The sequence below is a fragment of the Myotis yumanensis genome, unplaced genomic scaffold (assembly GCF_028538775.1).
Source record: "Myotis yumanensis isolate MYYU_CA2020_CCGP unplaced genomic scaffold, mMyoYum1.0.hap1 SCAF_1, whole genome shotgun sequence".
Classification (NCBI taxonomy): Eukaryota; Metazoa; Chordata; class Mammalia; order Chiroptera; family Vespertilionidae; genus Myotis; species Myotis yumanensis.
In genome coordinates this window covers 63,534,844-63,547,483 of record NW_027223752.1, presented here as the reverse complement: position 1 = coordinate 63,547,483, position 12,640 = coordinate 63,534,844, and the positions used below count along the sequence as shown (strand labels likewise).

The 12,640-nt window shown below is 35.9% G+C and overlaps 1 protein-coding gene and 1 non-coding gene across 3 annotated transcripts in view; both read right to left on the bottom strand.

The window, feature by feature from the left end:
• SPPL2A (signal peptide peptidase like 2A) overlaps positions 1-12,640 on the bottom strand; it is a 54,508-nt gene that overhangs the window by 26,072 nt on the left and 15,796 nt on the right. For both annotated transcript variants that reach the window (XM_070422967.1, XM_070422957.1), the window contains exons 6-10: positions 8,683-8,834; positions 3,667-3,763; positions 2,687-2,788; positions 1,463-1,544; positions 628-702 (exon numbers count right to left, since the gene is read on the bottom strand). In XM_070422967.1, coding sequence (XP_070279068.1) covers positions 628-702; positions 1,463-1,544; positions 2,687-2,788; positions 3,667-3,763; positions 8,683-8,834 — 508 coding nt within the window. The remainder of the gene's footprint in view (positions 1-627; positions 703-1,462; positions 1,545-2,686; positions 2,789-3,666; positions 3,764-8,682; positions 8,835-12,640) is intronic.
• Positions 9,863-9,998, bottom strand: LOC138999598 (U4 spliceosomal RNA). The gene has a single exon (XR_011469411.1). It is a non-coding gene; the product is annotated as a U4 spliceosomal RNA (small nuclear RNA).

Sequence of the window (12,640 nt, the reverse complement as noted above, 5' to 3'; positions counted from 1 at the left end):
CAGATGTAGCCCTGCGTAGAGTTTCTGCAGAGGCCAGCCCCATCTTGGCCTCTACACACAGCTTGGATAGATGGGACCTTTTTGGTACAGAAAGGGTAGGTTGGGTTCTGTTAGTTGCAACCAAAAGAATTTTACTGATGGAACAGGGAGGATGAAATGCTAGTAATACACCTTCACACAATGGATTAGGAAACTGAAGCACAAAGAGCTATCTGACTTATCCAGGGTTACGAGAGTACACGTTAGGTCTTCAGATTTCCAATGTAGTACTCTCAGATGACAGCTATAGAAATGGGAGTAGCAATGCCACATTTTCATTATTATGGTTGTCTATTTTATCTACAGCAAACATTTACTGTTTCACAATAAGAAAAGATACTTTAAAAAGGGTGGGAAGCAAATTTATAGATATTCTCATATTCACATCAGTCAGGAGACATTTTTTACTTAGCAGAATAGCTTAAAGGCTTGAAAAAAAATCCTCCATTAAAAGGCCAATTTCAATGACAATTTTCTTAAAAGAGTTAGAACTCACTCAGGGTAAACATCTGCAAAACTAATAATCTAAGAGCAGGTTTAAGATTCTCGTCTTTTAGCATGTTTCTCATGGGTTTCAAAATATCATACCTTTGTGATGAATGGTGTTATGAAAACAAAGAACACATCATAGAGGAGGAGAAGGCCTAGAAGTATCACACATGACTGTTGAGAGAAACAAATTTAAAGGTCAAACTTCCCATATCTAAATTAAGAAATTATTTTTCAAATTATAAACAAACATATGAACATACATTTGAACACTATTTTTTAAAGCATTAATGGTTACTACTATTTGTAGTTTTCTCTACAAACCCCATTAAAACTTTTATGTTCTTTATCCTATTCTTTTTATATATAAAAAAAGAATCACTGAATCAAAGAAATGTTCTTCCCTGATATTTAGTCCTGTAAGAATTTTATAAATTAGGCATATTATGTAAATGATTTAAAATATTTTAGCTAGCATGTCAGTAGTAACCTGGGACTGGGGTTTAGGACTGATTGCAAAAGGGCATGATAGAGCTTTTGAAGAGATGAGAAATGTTTAACTTGATTGTGATGGTGGTTACAAAGTTATACATTTGTAAAATTTCAATAAACTTCACAATTAAGATGGGTATAATTATATGTAAATTATACCTCAGTAAAGTTGTTTTAAAAAGAAAATATTATCGCCCTGGCCAGGGGGCTCAGTTGGTTAGAGCATCGTCCCACACACCAAAAGGCTGCAGGTTCAATTCCTGGTCAGGGCACATACCTAGGTTGCAGGTTTGATCCCCAGTCGGGGCACATATGGGAGGCAAGTGATTGATGTTTCTCTCACATTGATGTTTCTCTCTCTTTCTCTCTCCCTAAAATCAATAATAATTTTAAAAACATAAAAAGAAACAATTATTTTAGCTGTCAGAGTAGAATACCTTACCTTGAAGTTGGGTAACTTCAGTGTTTTAATTAAATTCAGGCAGAAAGCAATCCCCAAGATATCCTGTAAAATCCAAGCCCACCTAAAATCAAAAGAAGTTACTCTATTATTTTATCCAGTTATTTTCAGATGGAACTTTCCTTTCCTTTTTTAAGTTTATTTTTTGTTGTTGACAGTATTTTCCCACCACTTCCCTCTCCACCCAGCCCCTGCCCCACCCCAAGCCTTCACCACACTATTATCTGTGTCCATGGGCTGTGCAAATATGCATTAAGTCTTTGGTTAATCTTTTCCCATCCTCCCACCTCCCTCCCCTGTCAGCTTATTTCTCAGTGGAACTTTTCACAAGAATAGATCACTAAAGTAAAATTGCTCAATTGCTATGATTTGATTATTCAATAATCAGGCAGCAATTATAAAAATAAAATGAAAAACCTCTCCTATTTTTCATATTTAGTAATTTACTGCCTTAATAGAATAATTAATAATACTATACTATCAGACATAAATGCATATTTATCTTTAATCTTTGAATTTATACATGTCTCTTTCTAGAAAAGCGGCGTATAACAAAGGATAGGTAGCTAGAACATAAAGGAAACAAGAGCTATGCAACATACTCTATCAGAAATGGATATGCATAATTCCCAAATGATTTCTCATACCAGAAGCTGCCTAAAATGTATGAACTTTGCTCCCAAATTTTAGGGTATTAAATCCTTTGGACTTTACTAATTTCATTAATAAAACACTAAAGAAACTTAAATATATATTTTTTCTGGTTATCCTTCCTGTAAATGGATGAATACCTATATATTTTTCTTATATCTCCTTCTTTATTAAATAAGAAGTAGCCTACTCTAGTATACTTCTATTCTTTTGCATTTTTTTCACTTAAAAATATATTCTGGAAATGACTGCATATCAATTCATAGAGATCTTCATTCTTTATAGCTGCACTGTACTCCATTGTATACTAAATTATGGCTACATCATAATTAAGCATATATGTAATTAAGTCTATTTCAGCTTAGATGTTTAAATAATTATTCATTATTTCCTCCTCTATATGACCTCAAATCCACTAATACGAAATCTGCTTATTTAACAAGTAACTTTTTTCAAGACTATGGTGTTCCATAATAATCATAATGAATAATTATCACGACAAGACATAAAATAATCCAACCATAATCTAAAAGCAAATAAACTAAGTACTTATACCTATCTTCATTTCTAAACACGGCCCAAACAGCAGCTATTGCTATGCACAGTCCAGAGAGAAAAATAAGTCTCACTTCAATGCTTTTGCCAGAACACACAATCCTAAAATGACAACAAAAGAAACACATGAGAATAGGTTAGTTTACCTTGCAGATGAAATAAAATGTTTATTTACTGTGAGAAATGACAACTATTAACCACACTCACAAGAAAACTAGTGCAATAACAATTTAAAAGTCTTGATTTTAAATAAAATGTAATAAAATAATAAAATGTTTATCAGTTCAATAGAACCTTCCGTGATGATAGAAATATTCCATATTGGGACTCCAATATGGAAGATATTTTATTTCTTTTTTTAAAATATATTTTTTTGATTTTTTACAGAGAGGAAGGGAGAGGGATAGAGAGTTAGAAACATCGATGAGAGACAAACATCGATCAGTTGCCTCCTGCACGCCCCTTACTGGGGATATGCCCGCAACCAAGGTACACGCCCTTGACCGGAATTGAACCTGGGACCCTTGAGTCTGCAGGCTGACGCTCTATCCACTGAGCCAAACCGGTTAGGGCTATTTCTTTAAAAATATATTTTTATTGATTTCAGAGGGAGAGAGAGAGAGAAACATTAATAATGAGAGAGAATCATTGATTGGCTGCCTTCTAGATGCTATCCACTGGGGATCGAGCCCACAACCTGGGCATGTGCCCAAACCGGGAATCAAATCATGACCTCTTGGTTCATAGGTTGACACTCAACCACTGAGCCACACCGGCCTGGCCATGTGGCAATTTAGCACTTGAAATGTGGCAAATGAAACTGAGGAACTAAATTGTAATTTTACTTAATTTTAATTAATTTAAATTTAAATAGCCACATGTATACTAAACTGCACGGATTTAAAATAAGACTACTTTTTCTTGTATTGTTTTATATTACAAAAACCAACATTACAGGATGCCTCATAAGAGATACATACGTGCATTGTCCATATGGTATCTTACGAATTAGTGCAGCAAGACAGTTGTATAGACTCATTGCTGATGCTATGCAGAAAATTGCTATCATAACATAAACTAGAAGAAAACAAAACAAGACACTAAATTATATGAGAACAGAAAAAATTTAACAAGAAAATATTTACACAGCAATATCAAATTCTTTAGCTTTCTCATCGGATCATGATACTTTCAATGCACTGGCCATATTATGATCTGAATTGGTTACTAAACTGAAAATATTTACACCTTAAGTTTTTAAGAGTAATTTGTGTTGTTTCAATTCCTTTATACATTGCAAGGATGATTGCTTAAAGGGTTGTGAAGCTGGCTCTACATTTACTATCATTCAAACTGACATGTTTGTTAAAGATTTCTATGAAGGGAGTTGTACACATTTATGAGTATTTAATTTTAATGTAAGAAACAGAAGAAAGATAAGCCATTATAAACACTTTTTTAAAATTAAATTAAAATTTTTTTTATTGTCTCAAGTTTTACATATGTCTCTTTTTCCCCCAATTGACCCCCCCCCCGCCTCCCCTCAACCATTCCCACCCTGAGCAAGCCCCCACCGCCCCAGTGTGTGTCCATTGGTTATGCTAATATGCATGCATACAAGTCCTTTGGTTGCTCTCTATTCCCCCCCCCACCTCCCCTGCCATTTGTCTCTGGATCTATTTTTGTTCATCAAATTATGTTGATCATTATATCCCACATGAGTGAGATCATGTGATATTTATCTTTCTCCAACTTGCTTATTTCGCTTAGCATAATGCTCTCCAGTTCCATCCATGCTGTTGCAAATGGTAAAATAGTTGCTTCTTTTTTATAGTGGCGTAGTATTCCATTGTGTAGATGTACCACAGTTTTTTAATCCACTCATCTGCTGATGGGCACTTAGGTTGTTTCCAAATCTTAGCTATTATAAATTGTACTGCTATGAACATAGGGATGCATATATCCTTTCTGATTGGTGTTTCTGGTTTCTGGGGATATAGTCCTAGGAGTGGGATCACTGTGTCAAATGGGAGTTCCATTTTTAACTTTTTGAGGAAACTCTATACTGTCTTCCACAGTGGCTGCACCAGTCTGCATTCCATAAACACTTTTTAAAATGCAGCTTAGGGATGAGAACTGACACCTTAGATATTAGCCATGCTCTCTATATTTTTCTAAAGTCGAATTTATCTATAACTTAACCTGCGGTAAAACCAAATCCATTTAAGCAAACCTCTTTGTTATGAAACAATACTAAGGCAGTTAAAATTGACAAGTGTTTTTCTTTTCTTTTTTGTTTTTAAGTATTTTTAAAAATATATTTCCATTGATTTCAGAGAGGAAGGGAGAGGGAGAGAGAGATAGAAACATCAATGATGAGAAAGAATCATGGATCAGCTGCCTCCTGCACGCCTCCAACTGGGGATCGAGCCTGCAACACAGGCATGTGCCCTTGTCTGGTATTGAACTTGGGACCCCTCAGTCCGCAATCCAACACTCCATCCACTGAGCCAAACCAGCTAGGGCGACAAGTGTTTTTCTATAGTAGCTATACTTATTTGAGAATTCTTTAAAATTAAAAACATTTGGTCTCCTTGTTGTTAAAATAGGGAGGCTTATTGTACTCTAAAATAAAATAAAAATAATTCGTTTTCTGAACTTCATCAAAATTTCACAATGGAAATAAATTTTATCTGAATTTTTCAAATTCCACTAAATTGCAGAAAACTATAATTGATCTACAGTTGAGAAAGAAAGTAATCTAGAGATAGTAAGTAAGGGATAGCCACTTTCTAATTGATGATCTAGATAAATTACTTTTTAGTCCCTGAGACTCATCTTTAAAATGTGAAATATAATTATACCCATGTCAGGGTTATTGTGAGGATCTGGCACATAATTAGCTTTATATAACTCTTATTTGTTGCTATTTTAATGATCCTATATAATAAACAGCTAATATGCTAATTAGACTGAAACAGCAGAACAACTGTCCAGACGACCTTCCGGGCGACCTTCTGGACGAAGCCGGGGCTGTGAGGGCCGAGCCCTTTGCTTGAATTTCATGCATTAAGCCTCTAGTTCAATGATGGCGAACCTATGACACCTCTGACACGCGAACTCATTTTTTTGGTTGATTTTTCTTTGTTAAATGGCATTTAAATATATAAAATAAATATCAAAAATATAAGTCTTTGTTTTACTATGGTTGCAAATATCAAAAAATTTCTATATGTGACACGGCACCAGAGTTAAGTTAGGGTTTTTCAAAATGCTGACACGCCGAGCTCAAAAGGTTCGCCATCACTGCTCTAGTTGGTTATATACAGTAATATGAATAGTAAGATAGAGAGTCAAAGATTGTCAAATTAAGTTTGGTAAGTCATCCATCACAGGTCTCCAACCCAAGTTTTACAACACTGGTGGAAATGAGGCTCTTGGGGCCCTAACAGGTTTTAGGTGCCTCATTCAGGTCATACTATACTTAAGAAAATAATTGGGTGTGGAAAAGAATTTGGTTAATATAACTGTCTTTAGTTACTTCCTTGAGCATGACAATCATAAAATGGTAAGAGGAACCCTACCAATTTAGTATAGTCCCATTATTTAATATATTAGGAAAAGGCAGCATATTGAGCCTTATGTGATAGTCATAAGATTTAATTCACCACTTAAAGGTGAATTAAATCTTACAATAATCACATAAGATATTCTCAGAGTTATAATTAAATTCCATGTTCTGGGATAACCTTGAAGTTTAATGATTTTTCTCTTACATCAAAAATTACCTTTACAAACAGGATCAACTTTTATTTTATTTTATATTATACTAGAGGCCCGGTGCACAAATTCGTGCACAGGTGGGATTCCTCGGCCTGGACAGCAATCAGGCCCGATCAGGGCTGCGGGAGGTTGGCCGGCTGCAGGAGCGCACTGACCACCAGGGGGGAGCTCCTGCATTGAACATCTGCCCTCTGGTGGTCGGTATGCGTCACAGCAACCAGTTGACCGGTCACTTAGGCTTTTATATGTACAGTTTATTTTATTTTTAAAAAAATGTTTTTATTTATTTTAGGGAGAGAGGAAGGAGAAGGATAGAGAGAGAGAAACATCATTCAGCTGCCTCCTGCACACCCCCTACTGGGGACCGAGTTTGCAACCTGGGCATGTACCCTGACCAGGACTCACACAGGTGACCATTTGGTTCATGGATCAATGCCTAACCACTGTGTGACACCAGCCAGGCTTATTTTTATTTTTTTCAGTGTATGCTTTTGTGTTTATTCTAAAGATTTTTAAAACTGACTTTTAGAAATAAGAGAGAGGGAGAGAGAGAACATCCATATGAGAGTGAAACATCGATCGATTGATCAGTTGCCTCCTGCATACCTCCTACTGGGATTGAGCCCACAACCTGAGCATGTGCCCCAACCAGAATTGAACTGGCAGCCTTTTGGTTCACAGGACAACACCCAACCAACTGAGCAACAACATCAAGGGCAGGGTCAACTTTTAAAATAGCAATCAGTTTAAGAAAATACCTTACCAAAAATTATAACATGCTTTAAGATAGGGTACAGAAATCTTTTTTTTCTATCAAAGGCCACTAATATATTGACTGAGGGTCAGACACAAATAATTCAAGACCATTAAAATAGAAAAATGAGCCACCCAATGACAACATAATACAAACAACACCCTAGAACAGTGATGGCGAACCTATGACACGCTTGTCAGAGGTGACACATGAACTCATTTTTTTGGTTGATTTTTCTTTGTTAAATGGCATTTAAATATGTAAAATAAATATCAAAGATGTAAGTCTTTGTTTTACTATGGTTGCAAATATCAAAAAATTTCTATATGTGACACGGCACCAGAGTTAAGTTAGGGTTTTTCAAAATGCTGACACGCCGAGCTCAAAAAATTCTCCATCACTGCCCTAGAACCTACTCTCCCAACAACAGATCAAAATATGAGTGATATTTGAAGAATGATTATTTTCTAATTGGAAATATGTCAATAGATTATATTTTCAAAATTGCTGCCACAGGGCAGGAGAAATGGAATAAGCTGAAACTAACCTTAAGGCCTCAATTTTCTAGTCCAGAAAGTATTCCATTGTTCTCCAAATAAGCATTGTAGCCTTTGGTGGTTTTTACAAGTTCTCATCTAACACCCCCCAACCCCCCATTTCCCTGGTCTCTCCACCTCCTCTTTGTACCTACCGCTACCTACTTAAAGGAATAAGTATCACTTACTCTCTAGATCACAGGCAAATACCTGTGTGTCTTTAGATGTAGTATGACCCTAACTGTTTTACACAAGTAAAACAAAATTCAAGTAATATAACATCTTGATTTATAAACTGACAGAAGAATAAACTACACTTTGGGGGTAAGCAAAGGCAATAAATCAGTAATTTGAATAGCTTCTATTTCATATAACTAAATAGAGCCACCAAGAAGTCCTTAGCCTGCTCTTTATTTTTAAAAACTATTTTTATTGATTTCAGGGAGGAAGGGAGGAGAGATAAACATCAATGATATTTATCATTGATCTGCTGCCGCCTGCACCCCGCATCCCTACTGGGGATAGAGACCACAACCCAGGTATAAGCCCTGACCAGGAATTGAATTGTGACCTCCTAGTTCATAGGTTGATGCTCAACCAACGAGCAACACTGCCCATGCTAACCTGCTCGTTAGATATTAGGATTTCATGCTTTATCTACAGGGAGAGAAATGTAGGGACCATAACAATTCTTCCAAGTCATTCATGAAGAAGTGTTCTTATCTCAAGACAGTATATTTTTAATCTGAATATTTTTTTTACCCCACAGTAATGGAGACCTAACATGTCTAACAACTTAAAAAGTTAATATCACTTTTTATTTATTCACTTAAGTTTTCTGGGTAGAAGGAAAAGATAAATCTGCCAAAGTAAGTGAAAAGATTGTTTGCTGAAAATAGCAAATATAAAACATGATTTCTTACCCAACCATTTGTAGAAGAAATAAAGTAAGACCATCATAACACAGCAGATGGCCACAAATATTACAACTGTTAGAGGACTGAAAGTGAAATATTCGTCCTTCTTTCTCCTCATTTCTCTGTCTTCAGTGTCTGCCATTGCTTTCATGCTTTCCCTGAGTAAACATACACAGGAACTTCAGCAAATCTCTTCCAAGTAAAATCATTTGTAAAATCCATCTTTAACACCAACTTAAATTTGTTATTGATTATAAAGTAATACACTTAAAAAAACCCCACCCCAACACCAAAAAGAAATGTTTAATCCAGAAAGTAAAAACTCTCTATTATTCTACCCTCCAGAGATAATATTTTTAACCAGTGTTTTGACTTTTGAAACAGCATTTTTTTCTGATGCAAAATTGATGAAATAGATGACATATATAAACAAATTAAATTTTGTGGATGTTTATATTATCTGATTTGGAAACTATATTAATGGAATAAATTTCAGATGATAACCAATTCTTCTTACACACTAAATATTATCAATTTACACAGTCAAGTACTAAAATTAGCTTCTTTTAAATGGAAACACTAAAAGTTGTCTATCAACTCAGTATTTACTGTATGCTCATCAGTATATTATGAAGGACTCATAGGAGTTCAAGACATAGCTTTGTCCAACCTTGATTTAAGACAGCAAAACATTGTTTTTAATTCTTCCAACAATCCTTGCTTTCTAGGTCACACAGTTAATAAAAGGGAGAGACTGAAGTTGAAGAGGAAAGAGCCTCAAGGGCCCCTTGTTGAGCAGTCTCTGTTCTGTCACCTGTTGTCTCCTCCCAGCTGTGTGGAAGCCACTACATGCTTTTCCAGCCCCAATCCCATCAACTCCGGTCTACCAGTGTGCACTCCCGGACCCCTTATTGCCTTGGCTCAGTACAAACGTTAGTTAAAAAAGAGTTTACTTCTATCAAAGTACACATTTGCCAAACTGCTTCTTTACCAAATGCCACTATCTTATGAGAACCTTGTTAACTGGGATGGCCACCACATTAAGCATCTGTGACTTTAGGCAGGCTACCGGGAATAAGAGAAGGGAGAGTCTGAGGACAGACACAACAGCACCTCCCTGAAACTGTATAGCTACATGGTTATTAATGTAAGTTTCATTAAAAGTGATACCCAAGTGGGAAAACGTGCCACCTATGGTATCTATCATTATAAACAAATATATTTATTTATTTATTTATTTATTTATTATTATTATTTTCAATTAGCAATAATCGCGCCTCGGATAAATCTCTTTGGCTATGATACTGCTACTGTGCAAAGCTATATAAACAAATTAGCAGCCCTGCGCACGAATCCGTGCGTGAGTAGCTCGCTGCCACATGCCTCAGCTGGCCACCACACCCACTGTGGCTGGTAGCTCTCTCGCTCGTAGCTCGCTGCCCCACGGTCCTGTAGCTCTCCTCCGCTTGTAGATTGGTCGTGACGTTACAGTGTCCAGGCTAATTTGCATATTCCTCTATTATTATATTAGATATACTTAAAGACATTTTTTAATCAGAGTACACATGTAAGCCATAATAATGAAGATTTACGTGTTCGTATTCAGTGTAATAGAAAGCACGAGGCAATTTCTTGAAGGGAAAACGTATACTAGACTAGCAGTTCTCAACCTGTGGTTGCCAACCTGTGGGTCGCGACCCCTTTGGGGGTCGAACAACCCTTTCACAGGGGTCGCCTAAGATCATTGGAAAACACATATATATAATTACATATTGTTTTTGTGATTAATCACTATGCTTTAATTATGTTCAATTTGTAACAATGAAAATACATCATGCATATCAGATATTTACATTACGATTCATAACAGTAGCAAAATTACAGTTATGAAGTAGCAACGAAAATAATTTTATGGTTGGGGGTCACCACAACATGAGGAACTGTATTAAAGGGTCGCGGCATTAAGAAGGTTGAGAACTACTGTACTAGACTGATATCAGATTAAAACACTACAATTCATCTAAAAAAAAAAAAAAAAAAGAAAATACTAGAATTCATCTTTTTAAAAAATTGTTCTCTTAAATTTCTCAAGAGCCACATGCTAAGCTCTTCTCCATGCCATCTTGAGTTTAGAAAACTTGAGGACCAGTGATCTCATTATAGTAAGACTTCAAATTTCTACTGAAAAGTCTTTATATGGAACAAAGGCATCCTTCCCTTTTGTATAACGTGTACCTTGCACTTGGCAAGGTAATTCTGGGTTATGATGTCCTGTTCTGGCAAAATTTCCCTGTCCTAAGCCTTATTCTCTTTCCCTTCTCTTTCAGTTACTCTTTACTTGCCAAATGATAATCCTTATGTTCTTAATAATTTTACTTTTCATGGAAATTTTTTCTTTTTATCACTGATTCATATTCCCTTTTTTTATATGTTGTCACCCTCCCTACCCCAATCATACATACACTTACTTCTTTCTTTATCTTACTCTTAGTTAGACTCAGCTACCTCAATATTAAAATCCATAATCTTAGAGGTAAAGGACATCTCCTCTCCCAACCTGGCTATTGAAGGCAACAAAATCTGTTTCTGCCTATCGTGATGTTTTATAAATAAAAAAGCTTATATGTACTCCTCTCCCATCTCCAGTTTTCTTGAGGAGACTGGCCTGATATATATGTGAAGCCTGCCTTGCTAACTCAAAGGGTGGTCAATGGCCAGCAAAATCACTTGGGAGCTTGTTAGCAATGCAGAATCTCATTCCCCACCCCAAGCCTCCTAAATCTGAACTTCTATTTTAATGAGATCTCAAGACAGTTTGTATGCACATCACAGTTTGAGAAGCACTACTTTAAAGAAACAATGTACATAGTAATGGAAGTACAGGGTGAATTTATATTAAATAGAAAAAGATTCTTAATGAATTAGAAGCTTTTGAAAAATTATTTATAAAGTTTCAACAAATAATCTAGAAAATAACCGGAGACCTAGTTACATACCTTGTTTTCTAAAGATTAATATTAATGAAGAAAAAACAATGTTTACAGGAAAACACGTGACTCATATATTTTGAAACATGTTTTCCAAATATGTAAAATATTTAAAGTTCAATATTCAGGAAACCTATACTTGTTAAATCCTAAGATTTCTCTCTTTTTTTAAATATATTTTATTGATTTTTTACAGAGAGGAAGGGAGAGGGATAGAGAGTTAGAAACATCGATGACAGAGAAACATCGATCAGCTGCCTCCTGCACACTCCCCACTGGGTATGTGCCCGCAACCAAGGTACATGCCCTTGACCGAAATCGAACCTGGGACCCTTGAGTTCGCAGGCTGACGCTCTATCCGCTGAGCCGAACCGGTTTGGGCAAGATTTCTCTCTTGATGTAAATAAATCAAATTTCAGTATTTTAAAAATTATAAGTAAGCTTATTAGCTTCATTTAATTGCAAATAAGCCCTTTTTAATGAAATCTAGAGCAGCGGTTGACAACCGGTGGTCCACGAACCACTGGTGGTCCATGAGGTCTGAAAAGTTGGCAACCACTGGTTTAAGGAAACCTTTGGAGCAGCAGTCGCCAACCGGTGGTCCACGGACCACTGGTGGTCCATGAGGTCCGAAAGGTTGACGACCGCTGATCTAGAGATCAATTCACAAGGTGAATATATTGTCCTTCATGGATGAATTAATATGCTCTGAGCACTTTTTTAAAATTCAGAGTTATGAGTATGAAATGATCTTTCTCTACTGTGTTGCCTACTTTAATCTAGAGCCAAAGGTACATAACTGTAAGAAGATTGGGTTTAGGTTGTCATTAAATAGGGAAATCCAAATTTATGTACATTTGAAATTTCTACATTTAAATTAAAATATGGACATGTTTAATATTCTCCCTAAAGCACTGAACAGAATGATGAGGTCACACTGTATTGACTTAACTCAAAAGGAGCTGGGAAACCCCTCA